Here is a 24,221-nt window from a genome sequence, read left to right on the forward strand (position 1 = left end):
CTGAAATGAGATCCAAAAGTAGAGAACATGTATGATCCTTGATATCTGGATTAATTTCCTACCAGACATCCATCAGACCCTCATTTTCTAAGTGATGCAACAAATTTGCACTTGCTCCTCCTGAGCACCCTGCATGTACATTGCATTGATCCAGAAGTGGTATTAAGCACCTCACTAAATCTCTCCCCCACCCCCGCCCTGAATAATATCCTCTTCCATAAAACTTCCTAAATCCCTAATCAATTGGCTAAGGTGAGAAGTTTATCTTTCAAGGACTCCTTAATTCAAATATATCTCCCCTCTATATTTGAATTGTGCTAAATAATAAAAGACACGTTTAACAAAGAATATTGCCACTCTTCTTCTATTAGATTGCTTTGGATAGACATATACTAGCTGTATCCAAGAAGTATTCAGGCATTTATCATAATTTATTTCAAGTATTTCCCATAAATAAATTAGACTAGAAAAATCCTTTCAGTGGCAGAATCCACTTTTCCTTTTTATTGGATTGTTCATCATTTAGCATTAATAGTCATTACAATATTAAACTCTCCCAGGAGTACCAACTCTGCTCTTCTTACCCAGAACATTACCTTTTGTTATAAACAGTTAGACCAACCAGCCAAATGCCCCGTTTTCATTACATTGCATTTATTCTTTAAAAAAGACATTTTAGATGAAGTTCCCATCATACAGACAGTAATTTTAAAACTACCACAAATATTGTTTTTCTCCTTCTAATGCCTATATTGTTATATCCAGCCTCATTCAGAGTTGGATTTCCTGTAAACTTTTAAATTCTGAGCTCCAATATACTTTTTATTAAAACACATAATACTTAACATTTGTCTGTGTTCTAAGACAAGAAGCAATGAGCTTAAATTGCAGCAACGGCGGTTTAGGCAGGACCTTAGGAAAATATTCTTGCCAGGGTAGTTAAGCACTGAAACAAACTGAAGTTTGTAGGGAAGTTTGTAATCCCCTTCATTGTAAGTTTTTGTCTAACCTGTTCTTAAACACCTGTCAGGAATGGTTAGTTATTACTTCATCCTGCCTTCAGCGTGGGGGACTGGACTAGATGACCTAGTAAGGTCCCTGCTAGGCCTACACTTCTGTGATTCAATTATTGTCTTAAACCCTTCTTCCCTCAGTCCTACTTCTTGTTCAACCAATCACTAAGCCCTGGTCTACACTAGGCGTTAAGGTCGAATTTAGCAGCTTTAAATCGATGTAACCCTGCATCCGTCCACATGACGAAGCCCTTTTTTCCGACTTAAAGGGCTCTTAAAATCGATTTCCTTACTCCACCCCTGACAAGGGGATTAGCGCTGAAATCGGTTTTGCTGGGTCGAATTTGGGGTACTGTGGACGCAATTAGATGGTATTGGCCTCCGGGAGCTATCCCAGAGTGCTCCATTGTGACCGCTCTGGACAGCGCTCTCAACTCAGATGCACTGACCGGGTAGACAGGAAAAGGCCCACGAACTTTTGAATTTCAGTTGCCTGTTTGGACAGTGCGGCAAGCTGCAGCTGAACATGCAGAGCTCATAAGTAGAGGTGACCATGATGGAGTCCCAGAATCGCAAAAGAGCTCCAGCATGGACCGAACGGGAGGTACGGGATCTGATCGCTGTATGGGGAGAGGAATCCGTGCTATCAGAACTACGTTCCAGTTTTCAAAATGCCAAAACATTTGTCAAAATCTCCCAGGGCATGAAGGACAGAGGCCATAACAGGGACCTGAAGCAGTGCCGCGTGAAACTTAAGGAGCTGAGGCAAGCCTACTAAAAAACCAGAGAGGCGAACGGGTCAGAGCCCCAAACATGCCGCTTCTATGATGAGCTGCATGCCATTTTAGGGGGTTCAGCCACCACTACCCCAGCCGTGTTGTTTGACTCCTTCAATGGAGATGGAGGCAACACGGAAGCAGGTTTTGGGGACAAGAAAGACGATGATGATGAGGTTGTAGATAGCTCACAGCAAACAAGTGGAGAAACCGGTTTTCCTGACAGCCAGGAACTGTTTCTCACCCTGGACCTGGAGCCAGTACCCCCGGAACCCACCTAAGGCGGAGAAGGGACCTCTGGTGAGTGTACCTTTTAAAATACTATAAAAGGTTTAAAAGTCAGCATGTTTAATGATTAATTTGCCCTGGCATTCGTGGCTCTCCTGGATGTACTCCCAAAGCCTTTGCAAAAGGTTTCTGGGGAGGGCAGCCTTATTCCATCCACCATGGTAGGACACTTTACCACTCCAGGCCAGTAGCACATACTCAGGAATCATTGTAGAACAAAGCATTGCAGTGTATGTTTGCTGGCATTCAAATAACATCCATTCTTTATCTCTCTGTATTATCCTCAGGAGAGTGATATCATTCATGGTCACCTGGTTGAAATAGGGTGCTTTTCTTAAGGGGACATTCAGAGGTGCCTGTTCCTGCTGGACTGTTTGCCTATGGCTGAACAGAAATGTTCCCCGCCGTTAACCGCGCAGTGGAGGTAGGCAACATGCAACCTTGTAACGAAAGCACATGTGCTATGTATGTAATGTTAACAGCAAGGTTTGCTGTGAAAGAGTGTACCCATTGTTCTATAAAATGTGTCTTTTCAAATACCACTGTCCCTTTTTTTTGTCCCCTCCACCAGCTGCATGTGTTTCAAGGATCACAGGATCTTCTCCTTCCCAGAGGCTAGCGAAGATTAGAAGGCGAAAAAAAAGCACTCCCAATGAAATGTTCTCTGAGCTCATGCTGTCCTCCCACACTGACAGAGCACAGATGAATGCATGGAGGCAGACAATGTCAGAGTGCAGGAAAGCACAAAATGACCAGGAGGAGAGGTGGCGGGCTGAAGAGAGGGCTGAAGCTGAAAGGTGGCGGCAGCGTGATGAGAGGAAGCAGAATTCAATGCTGAGGCTGCTGGAGGATCAAACTAATATGCTCGGGCGTATGGTTGAGCTGCAGGAAAGGCAGCAGGAGCACAGACTGCCGCTACAGCCCCTGTGTAACCAACCGCCCTCCTTCCCAAGTTCCACAGCCTCCTCACCCAGATGCCCAAGAACGCGGTGAGGGGGCCTCTGGCCACCCAGTCACTCCACCCCAGAGAATTGCCCAAGTAACAGAAGGCTGGCATTCAATAAGTTTTAAACTTTTGAAGTGCTGTGTGGCCTTGTCCTTCCCTCCTCCACCACCCCTCCTGAGCTACCTTGGTAATTATCCCCCTATTCGTGTGATGAATTAATAAAGAATGCATGAATGTGAAGCAACAATGACTTTATTGCCTCTGCAAGTGGTGATCGAAGGGAGGTGGAGAGGGTGGTTAGCTTACAGGGAAGTAGAGTGAACCAAGGGGCAGGGGGTTTCATCAAGGAGAAACAAACAGAACTTTCACACCGGACAGTCATGGAACTGGTTTTCAAAGCTTCTCTGATGCGCACCGCACCCTCCTGTGCTCTTCTAACCGCTCTGGTGTCTGGCTGTGTGTAACCAGCAGCCAGGCGATTTGCCTCAACCTCCCACCCTGCCATAAACGTCTCCCCCTTATTCTCACAGATATTGTGGAGCGCACAGCAAGCAGTAATAATAGTGGGGATATTGGTTTCGCTGAGGTCTGAGTCAGTAAACTGCGCCAGCACGCTTTTCAACGTCCAAATGCACATTCTACCACCATTCTGCACTTGCTCAGCCTATAGTTGAACAGCTCCTGACTACTCTCCAGGCTGCCTATGTATGGCTTCATGAGCCATGGCATTAAGGGGTAGGGTGGGTCCCCAAGGATAACTATAGGCATTTCAACATCCCCAACTGTTACTTTCTGGTCTGGGAAGAAAGTCCCTTCCTGCAGTTTTTGAAACAGACCAGAGTTCCTGAAGAAGCGAGCGTCATGCACCTTTCCTGGCCATCTCACGCTGATGTTGGTGAAACATCCCTTGTGATCCACCAGTGTTTGCAGCACTATTGAAAAGTACCCCTTGCTGTTTATGGGCTCGCTGGCTTGGTGCTCCAGTGCCAAGATAGGGATATGGGTTCCGTCTATGGCCCCATCACAGTTAGGGAATTCCATTGCAGCAAAGTCATCCACTATGACCTGCACATTTCCCAGGGTCACTACCCTTGTTATCAGCAGATCTTTGATTGCGTTGGCTATTTGCATCACAGCAGCCCCCTTATAGATTTGCCCACTCCAAATTGATTCCCGACTGACCAGTAGCTGTCTGGCCTTGCAAGCTTCCACAGGGCTATTGCCACTCACTTCTCAACTGTGAGGGCTACTCTCATCTTGGTATTCTTGCGCCTCAGGGCAGGGGAAAGCAAGTCACAAAGTTCCATGAAAGTGCCCTTACGCATGCAAAAGTTTCGCAGCCACTGGGAATCGTCCCAGACCTGCAACACTATGCGGTCCCACCAGTCTGTGCTTGTTTCCTGAGCCCAGAATCGGCGTTCCACCGCATGAACCTGCCCCATTAGCAGCATGATGCCCACATTGGCAGGGCCCATGCTTTGAAAGAAGTCTGTGTCCATGTCCTCATCACTCTTGTCACCGCGTTGACATCACCTACTCACCCAGTTTCGCTTTGCCAGGTTCTGGTGCTGCATATACTGCTGGATAATGCGTGTGGTGTTTAATGTGCTCCTAATTGCCAAAGCAATCTGAGCGGGCTCCATGCTTGCCGTGGTATGGCGTCTGCACAGAAAAAAGGCGCGAAACGATTGTCTGCCCTTGCCCTGACGGAGGGAGGGGTGACTGACGACATGGCTTACAGGAATTAAAATCAACAAATGGGGTGGCTTTACGAGAAACCGAATGGCCGCCTCAAGGATAGAAATCAAAACCTCAAGGACAGTACTCAAAACTGGGTTTAGCAGGCCATTGATTTCACAGAGGGAGGGAGGGAGGGAGGAGAAAATGAATACAAAACAAATCTGGTCTATTTCTTGTTTTGAGCCACTTCATCTACCTTTATACATCATGCTGGCAGCAGACTGTGCAGTACAACCGCTAGCCATCGTCACCTTCTGGGTACTTGGCAGAAGACGGTGCAGTATGACTACTGGCAATTGTCTTCTGCTAGCTGTAGATTAAAAGACAGTGCACTGCTGGTAGGACTCAATCGCCATGAGACGAAACAAGGGAAATTACCTGGCTGAGTCACTCCCATGTTTGCCCAGGCGCCCGGTTAAAAGAGCACCCAGGACTACGTCGACGACCGCTACCAGTCATACTGCACTGTCTGCTGCCAAAAGGCAATAAACTGCTGCTGTGTAGCAATGCAGTACCATGTCCGCCAGCACCCAAGAGACATACGGTGACAGTTAGCTGAGCGGGCTCCATGCTTGCCGTGGTATGGTGTCTGCACAGGTAACTCAAGAAAAAAGGCGCAAAACGATTGTCTGCCCTTGCTTTTACGGAGGGAGGGAGGGAACGGGGGCCTGACGATATGTACCCAGAACACCCGTGACAATGTTTTAGCCCCATCAGGCACTGGGATTTCTACCCAGAATTTAAATGGGCGGTGGAGACTGTGGAACAGTGGGACAGCTACCCACAGTGCAAAACTCCGGAAGTCGACTGTTGCCTCGGTACTGTGGACACATAGTCCGCCAACTACATGCACTTAGAGTATTTGTGTGGGGGGACACACACTCGACTATATAAAAACACTTTCTACAAAACTGACTTCTATAAATTTGACCTAATTTTGTAGACATACCCTAAGACAAACAAGGCCTGAGTGGACTTGTAGGCTCTAAAGTTTTACATTGTTTTATTTTTGAATGAAGGGTTTTGTTTTGTTTAACATAATTCTACATTTGTAAATTCAACTTTCATGATAAAGAGATTGCCCTACAGTACTTGTAATGGGGAAATTAAAAACAAAAGAAATAGTATTTTTCACAGTGCAAATATTTGTAATCAAAAATAAATATAAAGTGAGCACTGTACACTTTGTATTCCGCATTGTAAGCGAAATCAATATATTTGAAAATGTAGAAAAACATCCAAAAATATTTTTTAAATGGTATACTATTATTAACAGCGTGATTAATCATGCGATTAATTTTTTAATCACGCAATTAAATGCGGTTAATTTTTTAATTGTTTGACAGCCCTACCATTTACTAATCTTGTTCTTCTGCATCCAGACTCTTCTTCTCTTATGTCTATCCTGTTGTCTTGATGATGTATCTTCTTGACCAGTTCTGGTTGTCACTGATGTCTTAGTGACCTGTAGGACTGATTCAGATTGTTCTAAGCCCATTCACCTATTCCCATGTCCCATGAATACCTATTTCCCTTCTTTTGGATCTGAGACAAACCCATCTGTCCTTCTATTTAAATGACAGCCTAAATGGGATCCCTCACTTCTATCTTACATTGTTCTAAGTAGTATAGTCATTTGGTATAGTTCTCTTCGCTTTCAAAGGGTTGAGGTTACCAGATCTGGGAAAATCTGTATGGACTGTTTAGGAATAATCACTGGTTCAACTCCCTCTCTCTCTCTCTCATTGCCCTCAGTATTTTATCTTTGTCTTGATAGAAGGGTAAACGGAAAATCATCTCTCTTCGTCTGGGAGTCTGCTGGGGGGGATAGGGAAAAGGGCTCCAAGTCCTCTCAATATAAATGTGATCTTTATTGCAAATGCATCTAGCAGATTTCTCCCTTCAGTCTCCTCTGGAATATCTTTAATCCTTAGAGAACCCAGGAATAACCTATTTTCCATGTCCTGAAGCTTCAATTCTATTTTTTTCTATTTTTACAGTTATTTGGATTCTTTCCTTTAGGTTAGTAATTCAGTCTGATTGCTTGTTTAATCCCGTTTCCATATCTGGTATTTTCCCATTCATCTCATTAATTTCATTTTTTATACCTTTAACGTAAACTCTTCCCTCATTTCCTTATTCATCATTCCTTACACACACACACACACAGATTCTTATTCATATTATATATATAATATAAACAAATTTCAACTTTCTGCATTTATGGGATATTTGGAATGGATCCGCTATTCCATATTGGAGTCAGTTTCCTTAATTAGAGGGAGAACACAATTAAATCCAAAAGTTCAAGTACCAAACACAATAATAGTTCTCAATGATTGTTCTTTAATTTGGATATACTAGTTTAAGATCTTCAATTGTTTGCACATCTGTAAGATCTTCAAGGCAGGGACCTTTTCTTCTATGTTTAACATACAGCTGAGAACACTGCCCATGAACAATGTTCTCACATATTTGTGCCTGATGTAGGACCCTAGGTTTCATTATGGTAGGCAATTATATTTATCCTAAGACACCTGAACCTAGCCAGTTCTTATTATGCACAAATGCAGTGCATAATCTTATACAATATAAATATACAAAACTTGAACTGCTAACTTGCATGCAGAGTTTCAACTCAGAATGAATTTTGAGGCAGAGCTGAATTCTCAGGCTAATAATTTTAACGACAAAGGTTCTAAACAGCATCAGCCTCCTACAATAAGAATGTGTATAAACTATTTGCAAAAAACCCACAAAAATCTCAGTTTCAAAATATACATACACACCTGTCATCTAAGTGATAATGGGATTTATAGCCAGAAGCAATCTAAAAAGGATTTTTTTAAAATGTCCTTTCCTTTATATATTGTAAATCATTTTTGGTTCTCATGTTTTTCTTATAAAATCACTAGCCAACTTAAAGAAAAGAAAAACCTATCACACATTGCCAGTTGGGAAGAAGCAGTTTTGGGAAACACACTATTGCTTCCAGATCAGTGCTGATGAAAGAGTGTTTGGTGGGCGAGATTCTCAGTCTCTTGAGTGAATTCAACCCCCTCCTCTCCCAGATTTCACTTTGCATTGATCCACACTCTAGCAGGGTTGTCAGCTCTGACAGAAGCTGAACAGATGAGTGCCAGTGGTGGAGGTGGCAGCAATACAAAGCGAAGAGTTTAACATTAACTTCTAGTCAATTACACTGATCTCAATTCACAAAACTAAGTACGTTTAGGGCCACTGTATATATCTATTAAATTCCAACAGTACGATGAGTAACAGAAATCAAATAGGTTTCAGAGTAGCAGCCGTGTTAGTCTGTATTCGCAAAAAGAAAAGGAGTACTTGTGGCACCTAGGAGACTAACAAATTTATTAGAGCATAAGCTTTCGTGAGCTACAGCTCACTTCATTGGATGCATTTGGTTTCGTCCGATGAAGTGAGCTGTAGCTCACGAAAGCTTATGCTCTAATAAATTTGTTGGTCTCTAAGGTGCCACAAGTACTCCTTTTCTTTTTTAGAAATCAAATAGAATTATTTAAACTAATCAACAGGATGTGGTGGATTTGTAGAGTTCTATAATGCCAGAGAATTAAAGGAACAAAAATGGCACCTTTACAACGTCATTTCAGCTACTGAACAGCAAAAGTCTACTCACTGTTGGCTGCTGCAATTACTTTCCAAGGGACAGGGCAGATGGACAACAAGAGATCCAACTTTTCAGTTTTGCATGGTACATACTGCTTTACTTTCCTTGCATTACAACTGAGTATTTTATGTTTCGAGCGTGACTAAATACATATCCCTAACTTCTTGGCTACTGTTTATGTGTACCAGAACTAAGATACATGCTTTACTGGCATTTTAGTTTGAACATTTTAGTTTAAAACTGTTGTAGGAAAGAAGCCATATAGTCAAAAATACATTCTTCCTGCTTTTGGTATGGCTCCTTTTTGGTTTTTTAAACTGATAGAAATAATTGTTGCCATTAATCCCATTTTTTATTCATTCTAGGCAAATGACCTGGGAAATAAACGCTAAAAAATTAAAGCTGCAAATAGAGCAAGATTAAAATTTTATACAAAAAGAGAGTCTACTTCTCAATTTGAATGCTATGATTTAACACTATTTTGCAAAGGAAAAGACCTGAAATGGTGCATTTAACATGAACACCAACTAAGCACAGACAGTGTGCTTTGTGCTGTGCAAAACACAATAAGACATAATCCCTCCTCCTGGAGTTTAGAATCTAAACAAAGGCACTGAAACAAGAGAAGGTGATTTAGTGATAAACTGGTTTCAGAGTAGCACGTGTTAGTCTGTATTCGCAAAAAGAAAAGGAGTACTTGTAGCACCTTAGAGACTAACAAATTTGAGCATAAGCTTTCGTGAACTATAGCTCACTTCATCGGATGCATTCCTTAGTGATAAACAGTTAATGCTGTCAAATGCACCAAGTAAAACTGAAAGAAGAGTTTTTTCTCCAATCTTTCACTTATCTTTGTATTAACAGAAAGCAATTTTTCCAGAGCAACGTATCGGTTTTTAAATCCACAACATCCTTTTAATTTGACTCCTTGCAGTGATACAGCATTATGTAGAAGGGTGTATTTTCAAGAGAGACAGCTTTCCCTGTGTAAGTACCATTAGTATTAGTGAGCATTAATGCATGACTTCAGATTTACAGATTGGCTTTAGAATGCAACACCAAGCACAAGACTTCACATGTCAATTTCTACAACACTCATGTAAAAAGAGATGAGCATGTGGGACAGAGCGTGACTTATTTTGAATTTTTTCTTTATCACATTAAGAGTTTCAATCCTTAAAGTCATAAGCCAAAAAAACAATTACAAGGCAACAGTCCCATATTGAAGAATGTCAAATTATATTAAATTAAATAAATATTTTATACAACTGGATCGATAATTCATACGAAAGGTCTTGGCAAAATCCAAGTCCACAGTAATGAACATTATGATATTAGCACAACTGTATTACAGAAATAAGTTGCTGCTTTTGGTGATGTATTGTAGCTAATTTTCAAATATTGCTCGAGCCACTAATTTTAGTGTGAACACTTGTAGACAACAGGCATTCATGGGAAAAGTTAATATATTTGCATTATCAACCTGTTAAACTTAAATTCTAACATAAAACTACTTTTAAAAAATACTGTTGTAAAAGTGAATCCTGGGCTGACATCTTGCTTACCAAGTTTAAATCTGGACTGAATTTTTCAGGCTCAGTCCTAAATGCATGAAAATTGGCATTTATAATGGAAATGCTGATAACTGATTATAGCAGCATGAACAGCACCTAAATAATATTTCTAACACCTACAGCAGGATTCAAAGTTGAGGAAAGATAAACCACATACAAAAAACAGTTTAAATTCAATGAAATTAACCACTCAAGTTCTCTAACAAACCTGAATTAGTGGCTTTTTGATATGACCAACCAGATTTACAATTTGATTTTTAATGTATACTCCTCCTACCATTATCAAGTTTTGAGTAGACATTTCTCATGTCTACCGATTAAAATATATTAACCAAAAAACTAATCTGTCGTTTCCTAACGATGGTACATAACCCCCAAATTCCAAGTGCAGGTAGGCAGAGAAAGTGAACTGGATTAAGAAGGTTTAATTTAGCTTTTTCTGAAAGCTGGACAATTTGCCTTAAACTAAAAATTAAATTGAATATAGGCTTATTTATTCTCGCCCGGTACTCGATGGTTAAGGTTTAAATCAATAGCTTTGGTCCAGAAGACTGCTTCATTTAATCGTTCAGTCCACTTAGAAATCTCAAGATCTGTTCAAGTCTCCAATATGTACATTTATATGTTCTCACAGGAACACCAGTATAAGAAGATGATTAAACTAATTATGTTTAACACCATTCCATTGTCAGACCTGACAGTACCAACCATAGCTTCAATTTGCCAAGCTCTCATACAACAGAAACTTTTATCTCTGGGGATGCATCTTAAGGAGTAATGAGAGAACTTCACCAACACACTAAAAATATAGTTATTTAAATTGAATTACAGCCTATTTTACCATTCTACGTCCAAAGCATTTTCACCTTGACCAGTTCATGAAGGATCAGTAACAGGTTGACCTTTAGATTGGCAGCCCATCCCAACTAGTGACTGATGAAAAAGTTGAGAAATTCTAGAGTGACACTGGGAAGGAGCTAGCATCTGTTCAACTCAGAGACACCCTAATTATACAGGGTGAATGCAATGCATGCAGTGGTCCCAAGAGTTACCCAGAATGGAGCAGGTGTGTTGGGAATTTTGGGTATGGCAAGACAAACAAACAACAGAAGACTGTGATTCATGCAATAAGCAACTGGAAATGACTTACTATTACTAAATACCCTTTTCAAACATAAACCATCATGGTGATGGACTTGGACACTGCCAGATTTTCAGATTCAACACCAAGTACAATAACTCCTCGCTTAACATTGTAGTTATGTTCCTGAAAAGTGCGACTTTAAGTGAAACGACGTTTAGCGAATCCAATTTCCCCATAGAATTAATGTAAATGGGGGAGAGGGAGGGGTTAGGTTCCAGGGAAATGTTTTTCGACAGACAAAAGACTATTATATATACACAGTATAAGTTTTAAACAAACAACTTAATACTGTACACAGCAATGATGATTGTGAAGCTTGGCTGTGATGGTGAAGTCAGAAGGTGGAAGAGGGTGGGATATTTACCAGGGAATGCCTTACTGCTAAATGATGAACTAGCACTCGGCTGAGCCCTCAAGGGTTAACACATAGTTGTTAATGTAGCCTCACACTCTACAAGGCAGCACAAATGGAGGGAGGGGAGACAGCATGGCAGAGAGAGACAGAAACACACACCCTGTGTGTATGTGTGTGAGAGAGAGAGAGCTGTGTATTGCCCCTTTAAGTATGCTGACCCACTAAGTACATTGCCTTTTTAAGTAGATCAGCAAGTTGAGGCAGCTGCTGCCAGCAAGCTCCCTCCATCCTGAGCCCTGTCATGTGTCCCCCCCACCCCCACCCCGCTTTATGGAGATGGGGTAAGCGGGTGGCAGGAGTAGGGGGGAGGGGACACTCTGACATTAGCCTCCCTCTTCCCTCCCCCCGCACAGCAAGCAGGAGGCTCCCGGGAGCAGCTCCAAGGCAGAGGGCAGGAGCAGCACATGGCAGTGGGGGGAGGGACAGATGAATTGCCAGCAACTGATAGCCTGCTGGGCAGCTGACACACAGGGAACTTAGGGGAGTGAGGAGCTGATGCGGGGCTGCCGGTCCACCCTGGTTCCAAGCTCCCACCAGCTAGCTCAAAAGAGCTGTTCTTTCTGCAAGCAGTGGACAAAGCAGGCGACTGCCAAACAACGTTATATAAGGAAGTATTGTGCAACTGTAAACGAGCATGTTCTCTAATTGATCAGCAGCATAACAATGAAACTATGTTAACCGGGACAACTTTAAGTGAGGAATTAGTGTAGACCTCATCATGATCCCAATGAGATGATGTTCTATTGTGACGGGAAGTCAATCCCTCAGGAAGGCTAACATAAGATCTGATCATAAGTTAATAATAGCCACCATAAAGATCAAATTTTGAAGCAAGAAACAACCAGCAAGTGACTTCAGAGTCCACTATAATGTTGATAAACTGAAAGTCTGTGAAAGTGGAATTCAAGATGACGACTGAACAAAAGCTGCAAGCTGCTGATCCTCTACAAGGGTAACATAGATCAGATGTACAGCAGATGTAGTGCTCTATTACATACACCACAGATGAACTCCTCGGGAAACAGATCCTAAAGCAGCAGCCTTGGATCACAGAAAAGATTATCAAGTTGTGTGATCAATGAAGGAAGCTAAGAGCACAAAACAAGATAGATCAAACTGCAAGAGAGAAAGCATTTCCATGTGATGTGAGAAAGATTGAAAAGGCAAAAGAAGATTGGCTTGACAACAGTACATCACTCTATTGTGGCAAATGCCACGAGGAGCAAAAAGAATTTTAAGTTGGAAGTGAAGGAGAGATCTATGTTAGAAGCTAGACTTATCCCACTGAAACTCCTCCTATGATCGAAGAACTTGATGAAGCAATGCAGATACTGAAAAGTAATAAAGCCCTTGAGGGGATAATATACAAGCAGAACTACTTGTAATTAAAAATGGTGAAGAAGCATTCAACAGGCATACCATAAGCTGGTCAATGTGATTTGAGAATCTGGAAGAGGACTTTGACACAGTCCCTGATGGTTCCTATACATAAAAGGGGGACCCCGGTGTTAATGGAAATTATGGCAGAATCTCATTATTGACACACCCTAACAAAATACTACCACACATCATCCTGAAGAGAATTGCATCTAAGATAAAGAGCTTTGTGGTTGAAGAATAACCTGGGTTTAGACCCAAAAGGAGTACATTGGAGGAGGTATTGGGGAGGCATCCTAGTACCCATAGCTGTTCCTACATTTGAACAAAGTATTTGTTGTTAAATGTAAAGGTGTCATGAGTGAGGATGAAATGTAAAATGAAATTGCATGCTGCAGTCTCTTGTCTTCAGTATCTTGCTATAAACACAAGACATGGATAGTAAGGAAAGAAGACATTAAGAGACTTTCAGCCTTCAACCAAATGCTAAAGGCAATTTCTGCACACTAGTTATATCTCACATATGGTTAAAGAGAAGGCAATCATCCAAATTTACAGCCTAACTGCTGTGATTCCTGGTATTAAGATGACCAGACAAAGAAAACTTGAATTTGCAGGACATGTGGATAGGGTGGGTCAGATAAGTGGAGGAAGGTTGCCAAAGCTAGTTTTGCAGGGACTGGTGTCAGAAGGCACCCACAGGGAGTGTGGATCAACAATGTGGCTGACTGGATGGGATATGGTATGGCATCAAGGCCGCGTGAAGATCATAAAATGTGGAGAAAGATTAGTCACCAGTGACTCTCGTGTTGTGTTTAGTGTACATTGTAAAGTGACTATTTTATAGGTACATGCATACATTATTTTATAGTGCAAAGCAGAATAAAGTCCCACCTGTAGTCTTCCTTGCTAGCTAATCAACTGTCAACTATTCAGGCCACTGGACTTTAATTTGGGACATGGATTCTGCTAACAAGAGAATATATTATACATTCTGCCCTTTAAAGACCAAAACACAAAAAATGCTGCAAACCACTCATTATGGCATTGGGGGGGGCATGGGGGGGCGGGTCAGCTGTAATAATGCAGTCCTAAACCATGGTGAACAGAGCAGTATCAAAATATCTCAGAACTCTTCCATGACCAGATTACCAATGCTACCTAAACTACAGGAAGTACAAACTGCATGAAGATGGATTACAGCAATGCAGAGTGTTTTACTGTATAAATTCTATTCCTAGATCAATTCATTTCACAGAAAGATAAGTAACTGAGGCTTCAGAACCTTTAGAAGTCCCATAGTAGATTGCATAACATGCCTCTCTCATTATTCATGCTCCCTCATACGGAATACCCAACTATGAAACACAGTATTTTGGAAAACCTAGATTAACTCCTCACCCCACCTCCCTGAGGAATCACTTGTGCTCTTCCTGCTCTCTTAAACATTCCTCACAACCTTTTAAACTCCAAGTTTGATATGCCATCAAAATGTGACAAGCAGCCAAAACCCCTGTTTTGTTCATATTAAATATAAACACTCATCTTCAGTGTAAGTACAAAACCTATTTTTAAGGATGTTCTTACTGCAAGAGAGAAGCCAGTTTTCCATATTGCAAAATCCAACACATTCACAGGAGGACGGGGCGTGGAAACTACAGATTGCCACATTATTCATACAAAAGGAGGAAGCAGAAAAAGCCCAGCAGTTCAGGGCCAGTTTTGCTTCCTATTCGTACCTCCTCCAAACCTGTAAAAACGTCAGGCTGCAGCTCCCTTGAGAGTTTTATAAATTTAAGAAGGAATCTGAAACAGTGCAGCAGAGACTTTCAAGAACAAATACAGAGATGATATGAATTACAGTAACATCTAGAGGCCTCAAACCTCAGAATTGCACTAGACAGTGTACAGTGAGATCCCCTTGTCTGAAAAGCTCACTCTAAACAGGCAAGACAAAGCAAATAAGAAACAGATGCAAGTCATACAGCAATTTACTGCATCAGGATTACAACACAGTTCTGCTGACTCAGCCCAATGGATCATCAATGAGGGCAAAAATTCATGGCAACCCTTTAATTTTCACTAGAGACTCAAACAAAATCTAACCTAAAAAATAGGTGGTTAATTAAGGTAGCCACAAAGAATTCTTTCCATTCTTCCTCCCCACTTTTAGATACACAGAAGGAATTTTCATTATGATTGTTCAGTTGGCTGTTTCCCACGGAGCGAGAGAGTATGTATTACCCTGAGCTAGCACCTTGCAAAGTCAGCCACAAGACATGGATAGTAGTAGTATGAGAGGGAGCAGCTTAGGGCTTGTCTACACTGGCACTTTACAGTGCTGCAACTTTCTCACTCAGGGGTGTGAAAAAACACCCCCCCCCCCGAGTGCAGCAAGTTTCGGCACTGTAAAGTGCTCCCAGCTCTGGGAGCTACGCCCCTCATAGAGGTGGTGTTTTTTTTTTTGTTTGTTTGTTTTTTTTTTTTTTTTTTTTTTAAAAGAGTGAGCTCTCCCAGCGTTCTGCCACGACTACACAAACCACAAGCCACGGCAGCGCTTTAACTTTGCCAATGTAGACTAGTCCTCAGTTTCCAAATCCTAAGAGAAGCCATCCAGAGCTGCTGAAATTAAGTTGTTTTCTTTCCATGTGTTTTATTATTATTATTTTTACTTATGAAAAGTTCTCACCTGTTACCACAGTAGTACCGACTCTGGGGAATGTATGGTGTGTATTGCGTTTTTAACCGCTTTCTCTCCATCTCCTTCCAACTATCTTCTGTCCACTTTCTTTTTGCCTGTTTCTCTTCATGTTTTTTCTCAACATATTCTGCATAGGTCTGGATCCTATAACTTTCAGCATACCTGCTGGTATTTACAGCTATGGGGAAGAAGAGCATTGGATATTATGTACAGAACAGCCTTTAAATTCAGCCTCCCCTCCCCTGAAATGACTTATTTTAAGGTGGAGTGAACAGCTTGATCTGTGAATATACACAATCCAAAATTCAACCATTAGTGGTAAGGAAATGCAATAAGATCCTGCTAATTTTATGATAAACACTTCAGGAATGCAGGAGGCACAAGAAACAGATCTATTATGTAACTGTAAAGGAGAACTTCCAAGTAAGGGTGCCCACATTTTGCAGTCATCTATCTAGGACAGGGAAACTAGTTTGCGGGAGTGGAGATTTCCATCCTTACCCCCAGGAGGTGGAAGTTTAAACATGACACTTATGGATACAATAGCCTACATTTACCCATACCAAATATGGTAGGACTTGCAACATTCACATTCATCTTCCTTTGGTGAAGGAAATAAGTTGTTTTGTACCCTCTCAATTCACACTGTTGCACATCACAGAATACCTGTACTGTTAGCACTGCTCACAAAAATGGGCCTCACAAAACGATTCATTAGTTTGAAGATTTTTTTTAAAAATGAGAAACCATCAAATCTTCTGTCATTATCCCTTCCAGATTGCTCATTGCCAGAAAAGCCTTCTTGGATTTTTTTTCCTTTAAGTTTCATTACTTAACCCAACAGGTTTATTTTTCAAGATTGCCAGGAAAAGGCTACATTTACAAAACCTTAGACCAAACCTAGTTTTGATTGCTGCACTACACAGCTTTAGTTGAGTTGCATTTTCTATTATGCTAAATATTCATTAGAGAGACAAGCAGTCTATTAATTAACACCCAGTTACTCCCATTATTGTAACCCTCTACTGTTAGGACTTCATTTCACTGAAACATGACTGCCAATTTATGGTGCAGGGATTTCTCTCAACACATGCAGAATTAGAATCACTTAAAAAAACCCCCACTTTCATTGCCTGCCTTTGATCAGCAACATTTTACCAACATTCCTTCAAGTCCCAGCAGTTTTACAGTTGTCAGCCTTTAATCTGCAAGCCCAGTTCTGGCCTGAAGCCATCGCTATAATGGATGAATCAGCAAAATGAATTGGCTGCCAACTGGTGTCCTCTGCTGTTTCCAGTTTAACTGTTTGAAAGAAAGTACTGTAGGGTGATCAGTAACACTAAAGTTTTACAAAAACGGTTTATAAATTATTCATACACTGTATAATTCTAATTTAGTGAAGTTAGACACAAAATACTGAAGTTTATCATTGCTTTTTCAGTCTTTTGTAGGAGTCAAGTTGCTCCTCGCTTAACATTTTACATTACTGCTATCCCATGTATTGAAACTGGCATGCCTTAACCTCACAGTTCCATATAGGCTGGGAAGCAATATCAATGATGGTGGAATTTATTTTTCTTTTACAACTAATGTTTGTATCCAATAGATTAAACATTTAAAGTTATATGTAATTAAAGACCCATGAGCCACAGGTGGCATATATTAGTGCTGTTGAAGGAGCATAAACATTTTATTACAAGCACAGATAGCCAACTAAAGCATGTTATAGACTCCAGGAATAGTCACGTCTTATTTAATTTCTGATTAATGGGAAAATTTTATAGGATTTTTGTAGCACCAGTAAGGCATTAAACATAAACAGTACATCCACATACATTAAAATTTTCTAACAACAACAAAGCTTCAGGATCTGTATCCTTAGAAGTTAAAGTTATTTATTGTCCAGAAAAGTAGTTTTAACCCTTTAAATATGATTTAAACATGGCCAAAAATGGAAGAACTGCAAGAAATACATTGAACTCTTCCCATATTTTCTCATCCCAAGAAGTAAGTTTAATACAACTGAGGAAAAATCCACAGGAAGAAGCAACGTAATAAAAATGTGATGTTGGTGTGCATTTTTAAAATAAGACACATTAACTCTATGTGAAATGATTTAACTAAGAGGAATCTGCTCTTTTTGAAGCCGTGTTTTATAGCAGCACATTCAAAAATTGTAATATACTGAATGACCTACCACTTTATGCATTGAGCAGTTGAGATTCGTATATACAAAGTTTTAAGAAGCAACACACAGCTGAAACTTTCTTGAATGGTTTTCAGCAATGACTGGTAAAGAAGGGTGGTTCTTTAACTCAATTTGCAGCTATATTAGCAACAAAGCTTTTAGAATAGTACTCTTCATGCCACAATAGCTCCAGCATGCTACACAGTGTTATCTCATTTTGCATCTCCAGCCTAATGGCATGTGTTTCCAGAAGTTGAATCTCCCTACAACACAGTGAGCTCATTAAAAAAAGGTTTGCACTATTTTGGTAGTTGAAAAAAGCTGTCCTCTCCCTTTCTACATCTGAGTTAGCAAGTATGGTTTAGGATACCAAAAGAAAGCAGCTAAGTTAAGTTATACACCAAACTAGATCCACTAAATGATTATTTTAAAAAACAAACTGTAACTGCAAACATAACACTATGTTATGAAGAATATTTCTAGCACAGCATCACCCCCATTATGAGGCAGATTATTAAACAAACTGACTGAGGCTGAGTGATCTAAAAGGAATGTGCACAAACACGAAGATTTTCTTTCACCAAGTCACTGCTCTTGTACAAAACTGAAATCATGCCAGACAGCCACTGACAATACTGAGCATATGAAGTACATAAAGTGGTCCCACAGCTAAATATGGAAATTAAATGTGTAGATAGAAAAACTACACATAGTTTATATTACACACTAAGAGCTATATTAAAAGAACATTAAAGTTGGAAAAAAATCAAGCACTCAAAACGTAGGAAATTGCAGAATAAAGGTTACCAGGGGAACCTTAATTTGGCCCCTTGTATGTATGTATTATGATGCTGTCTTTAATTACATGATCACATACTATTTTTTCCACAAAACCCCAGACTCATTCATTGCACAGGATTGACGCCGTTCAACTAATAAGCAACTATTCAATATTTTGTTTTATCCTCATTGAGCAATGCTGTAGGACTTATTTACTGCGCACTATTCAACCCTTGTTCTGAACAAAGAAATATTAATTTCCTCATGAGCTTTCTATTGCACTCATCACGATAGTATCCAAGTACTTTACAAATAAGCTATTTGCACAAAATCCCTTATGATGATATCTTCATTTTACAGATGGATATCTGAGGCAGAAAAAGAGGAAGGTCAAAAAAAGCCACAAATTGTGTTTGCCCTGTTTGAAAAATCAGATCCTCATAGTTTCAGAGTACTTTGCATTATTTATCCCACTGACTTCAGCTGCAGGTATGAGTGCCCAGCCCTACTGAAAATCAGGACCCACAGTTTCGAGCTGGGCACCAAGAAAATGAGGAACCCAAATTAGCGACCACCTGTGAAAAGCTTGGTTTAAGTGACTTGCCCAGCATCACACAGGAACTCTTTGGCAGAGGAAGGGATAGACTCCAATTCTACATGACAGCTTTCAACTGCCTTAGCAATGAGACCATTCTTTCTCTTCCTACAACCCCCAGTCTCATTCATTACATACTTTTCAATTACTGCAACCCATGAGGCAGGAGAGTCTTGCAGATACCAATTTCTTTCACTACACAACACTGACTTATCTCAAGCAGAGACATTCTATGCACTGAACGAGAAAGGGGTTCTTTGGAAAAAATTAGCTGTGAGCATATAATTAAGGCTAATGTCTACACTACAGTGGCACAGGTGTACCACTGCAGCTGTGCCGCTGTAAGGTCTCCTGTGCAGCTGCTCTAATATTGACGGGAGAGAGTTCTCCTGTCGGCATAATTAAATCATCCCCAATGGCATAGCGCTGTCCACACTGGCGCTTTTGTTGGTTAAACTTATGTCGATCATGGGAGTTTTTTTTCACACCCCGACTTACAAAATTTTACCGACAAAAATGCTAGTGTAGACATAGTGTAACACGGTATAACACCCCCCCCTCCCCAAAATTAAGATTGCGCTGACAGCCTGAATTCTGGCATTTCCTAACTTCTGAGTGCTTGATTTTACAACCCGAATAGTGTTCTTTTGTGTGTGTGTGTGTGTGCAATTTTTTTTTAATTGAAAAACAAATTCCTTCATATGACATCATACTGACACTAACATGCATCAGTAGGGTTAGAACCTTTAGATCCACCACACAGACCTCTGCCAGTTGAATTAATGGAGTAAGTCATAGTAACAGAAGGTTGTCATGCTCTTTGTGGACCAAATAAGATACAAAGATACTTGTTGACAACAGAGGAACGGTGAGACACATGAATTTTGGTTTCCATTCCAGGCTCTGGAGATGTGTTTGTTACTGGCATATACTCTTCTGCCTGTTTCCCCAAAACTTCTGCTCCAACACATCTCTGTTCTAGTTCTGTATCTTCTCCAACTCTAGCTCCTTGTCCCAGCCCCATTCTCCTTGCCTATCCAGTCCTACTCTCCACTCTCCACTTCTGATCCTTGTACCAGTCTTTTTGCCTAGCCAATCCTACTCTCCCAAGTTCCAGTCTCCCCCGTCAACTCCCAGTCTCATGTCCCCACACTCACAGTCAGTCCCATTTCCTCCTACTTTCTCATCCAATCCGTCTCCTCTCCGCACACTGGCTGCCAGTCTCCCTCAGGGCATGTCAACACAGCAACTAGACACCTGTGGCTCGCCCATGCTAGCTGACTGGGGCTCATGGGGCTCAGGCATTGTTGCTATGTAGATGTCTTGGCTCAAGCTGGGGCCCAAGCTCTAGGAGGGAGGGCCCAGAACTCAGGCGCCATCATAAGCCCATTTGTCAACACTGCAATGAAACAGCCCCATAGCCCAAGCCCCGTGAGCCCAAGTTGGCTGGCACGGGCCAGCCAAGTGTTTTTCTTTACTGTGTAGATATACCCTCAGACTCCTCATACAATCTCAGTATACCTGATTCCCATGCTCTGGCCCCTCATCCCAGTCTTTTTGCCCAAACAGTCCCAGTTCCTCCCCCACATCCAGTTCCTTGTCAGATCTGTCTGTGCTCCCCATCTTGCCCATTATCTCCCAACCGTTTTCTACACTAGTTCTTTTCTCCTTGTCCAGCCTATTTCAGTCTCCACCTTCTTCATCCAATCTCAGTGTGCCCCCAGCAGCCAAATGACTCCTAGTCTCCCCCCTATGCCTCCAGTATCAGACTTCCCTCAACCCCCTGGCTCCCACTCTCCTTCCCCACCCAGTCCCAGTTTCAGATTCCTTTCCTCAATCTACTCCTACTACTCCCTCAGTATGGGCATAGTCCCCTCTGCATTAGAGCCAGACTTCTTTCCTCTCCATGCTGCCTGGGCCTCAGCAAAAGGGTTGCTGAGAATACAGGAAAGGTGGGCTTCTTGCTCTCTGTTCTGGTGGTTGGCCCCATGCTGGCCTAGAGCAGCCATTACAGGGAATGGCCTTCTGAAATCTTGTAGCCTGGTGAGAGCACGTTCAGTTGCTCTATGCATGTGCTATCCCTACAGTCTGGTCAGCACTAGGAGCTGTGAGAAGCTTGAACATTCTCACTGGTGCAGAATCTTTTAGCTGCTAAGCTCTAGTAAGTGTCTATTCAGCATGTATGAACCGCAATTTTTCAAAGGTTATAACTTCAAAATTTGGGTGGATTTTCAGATTTAAGGCACATTCCTGACAAAATCCACAACCTGCCAAATTTTAAGCACCTGCTTCAAATGTATGGGAACACTAGAGCTTCTCAAAGAAAAGGTCACTTAAAAAACACATTGGCAAAATGTATTTTTCCCTAACCTCATTCTTGGAAATGGCTCAATTGTTTTGGCTCAAGTTCTTAAAAATATTCAGCCTGAAGCAGACATCCAGCATGAAAAATATCAGTCCAAACATCTGAAGTCTGGCACAAGGTTTTAAGCCACTTAAAATAAGAAGTGTCAGACAACCTTAATAGGTGGAGCTAGTAGCACCATGTCATAAATATAAAGGGAAGGGTAAACACCTTTAAATCCCTCCTGACCAGAGGAAAAACCCTTTCACCTGTAAAGGGTTAAGAAGCTAGGATAACCTCGCTGGCATCTGACCAAAATGACCAATGAGGAGACAAGATGCTTTCAAAGCTGGAAGGGGAGGGGGAGAACAAAGGGTTCTCTCTGTCTGTGTGATGCTTTTGCCAGGAACAGAAAAGGAATGGAGTCTTAGAACTTAGTAAGTAATCTAGCTAGATATGCGTTAGATTCTGTTTTGTTTAAATGGCTGATAAAATAGCTGTGCTGAATGGAATGTATATTTCTGTTTGTGTCTTTTTGTAACTTAAGGTTTTGCCTAGAGGGATTCTCTATGTTTTGAATCTGATTACCCTGTAAGATATTTACCATCCTGATTTTACAGAGGTGATTCTTTTACTTTTTTCTTCTATTAAAATTCTTCTTTTAAGAACCTGATTGCTTTTTCATTGTTCTTAAGATCCAAGGGTTTGGGTCTGTGTTCACCTATGCAAATTGGTGAGGATTTTTATCAAGCCTTCCCCAGGAAAGGGGGTGTAAGGTTTGGGAGGATTTTGGAGGGGGGAAAGACGTTTCCAAGCGGGTTCTTTCCCGGTTATATATCTGTTAAACGCTTGGTGGTGGCAGCAATAAAGTCCAAGGGCAAAAGATAAAACAGTTTGTACCTTGGGGAAGTTTTAACCTAAGCTGGTAAAAATAAGCTTAGGGGGTTTTCATGCAGGTCCCCACATCTGTACCCTAGAGTTCAGAGTGGAGAAGGAACCTTGACACACCACCTACCATAAAATAAGAGATCCCAAATTTAAGGACTTATTCAGGATGGAAACAAATATTTAATTTCTGATTTGTGGTCTACATAGACAAAAAAGCCATTAGTGAAATGAAAAAGTACAAGCTGAGATAATTACATTAGGTCTTGCATCACATAAGAGCATCACTTACAAAGATTTCCTTCCTTCAGGTTAAGATCTCTCCTGAAATCATTTCTCTAGTCAGCTGAAATAGACTGCATTTTAAAAACTTCTTTCCTATGTGAATGTTAATATCAGTGCTGTAAGAGGTATGGGGAAAGAAAATGCCTTTGTTCATCAAGTGCTCAGTAATAATACAAGCACAGCCTTTTAAAAAAATTGTATTTCAGTAAAATTGGACAGCTTTTAAACTAAGGTTATGAAAAACATTTCTTGTTCAATTCATTCTGAATTAAATCCTTAGCAACAACAAGGAGGAATGGTCATACTGGACAGAGCCATGCTGCCTTCAACTATTGGCAAAGAACTATATATTTACTGGCTCTCTTGCCATACCTATATCCACTTGGACTAAATGTATTTAATCCACCAGATATGATTACAGATGACAGCCACCCTAAATGGAGAAACACAACATATTCCAAGTCAGAAAACAAGAGAGACCATGATTGTAAGCGTCCTCCACAACCTGGACTGAATGGGGGCTTTTGCGCTAGCTAACTTAGAATCATAGAATCATAGAATATCAGGGTTGGAAGGGACCCCAGAAGGTCATCTAGTCCAACCCCCTGCTCAAAGCAGGACCAAGTCCCAGTTAAATCATCCTAGCCAGGGCTTTGTCAAGCCTGACCTGAAAAACCTCTAAGGAAGGAGATTCTACCACCTCCCTAGGGACCGCATTCCAGTGTTTCACCACCCTCTTAGTGAAAAAGTTTTTCCTAATATCCCAATCTAAACCTCCCCCATTGCAACTTGAGACCATTACTCCTCGTTCTGTCATCTGCTACCATTGAGAACAGTCTAGAGCCATCCTCTTTGAAACCCCCTTTCAGGTAGTTGAAAGCAGCTATCAAATCCCCCCTCATTCTTCTCTTCTGCAGACTAAACAATCCCAGCTCCCTCAGCCTCTCCTCGTAAGTCATGTGCTCTAGACCCCTAATCATTTTTGTTGCCCTTCGCTGTACTCTTTCCAATTTATCCACATCCTTCTTGTAGTGTGGGGCCCAAAACTGGACACAGTACTCCAGATGAGGCCTCACCAGTGTCGAATAGAGGGGAACGATCACGTCCCTCGATCTGCTCGCTATGCCCCTACTTATACATCCCAAAATGCCATTGGCCTTCTTGGCAACAAGGGCACACTGCTGCCTCATATCCAGCTTCTCGTCCACTGTCACCCCTAGGTCCTTTTCCGCAGAACTGCTGCCGAGCCATTCGGTCCCTAGTCTGTAGCGGTGCATTGGATTCTTCCATCCTAAGTGCAGGACCCTGCACTTATCCTTATTGAACCTCATTAGATTTCTTTTGGCCCAATCTTCCAATTTGTCTAGGTCCTTCTGTATCCTATCCCTCCCCTCCAGCGTATCTACCACTCCTCCCAGTTTAGTATCATCCGCAAATTTGCTGAGAGTGCATCCACACCATCCTCCAGATCATTTATGAAGATATTGAACAAAACGGGCCCCAGTACCGACCCCTGGGGCA

The 24,221-nt window shown here is 41.4% G+C and overlaps 1 protein-coding gene across 1 annotated transcript in view; it reads right to left on the reverse strand.

Annotated features, from left to right (window-relative positions):
* Positions 1–24,221, reverse strand: part of PARN (poly(A)-specific ribonuclease) — a 187,023-nt gene that overhangs the window by 26,589 nt on the left and 136,213 nt on the right. The window contains 1 exon segment of the mRNA XM_038417949.2: positions 15,612–15,801. Coding sequence (XP_038273877.2) covers positions 15,612–15,801 — 190 coding nt within the window.

This window comes from Dermochelys coriacea, chromosome 10 (assembly GCF_009764565.3).
Source record: "Dermochelys coriacea isolate rDerCor1 chromosome 10, rDerCor1.pri.v4, whole genome shotgun sequence".
In the NCBI taxonomy this organism is placed as follows: Eukaryota; Metazoa; Chordata; order Testudines; family Dermochelyidae; genus Dermochelys; species Dermochelys coriacea.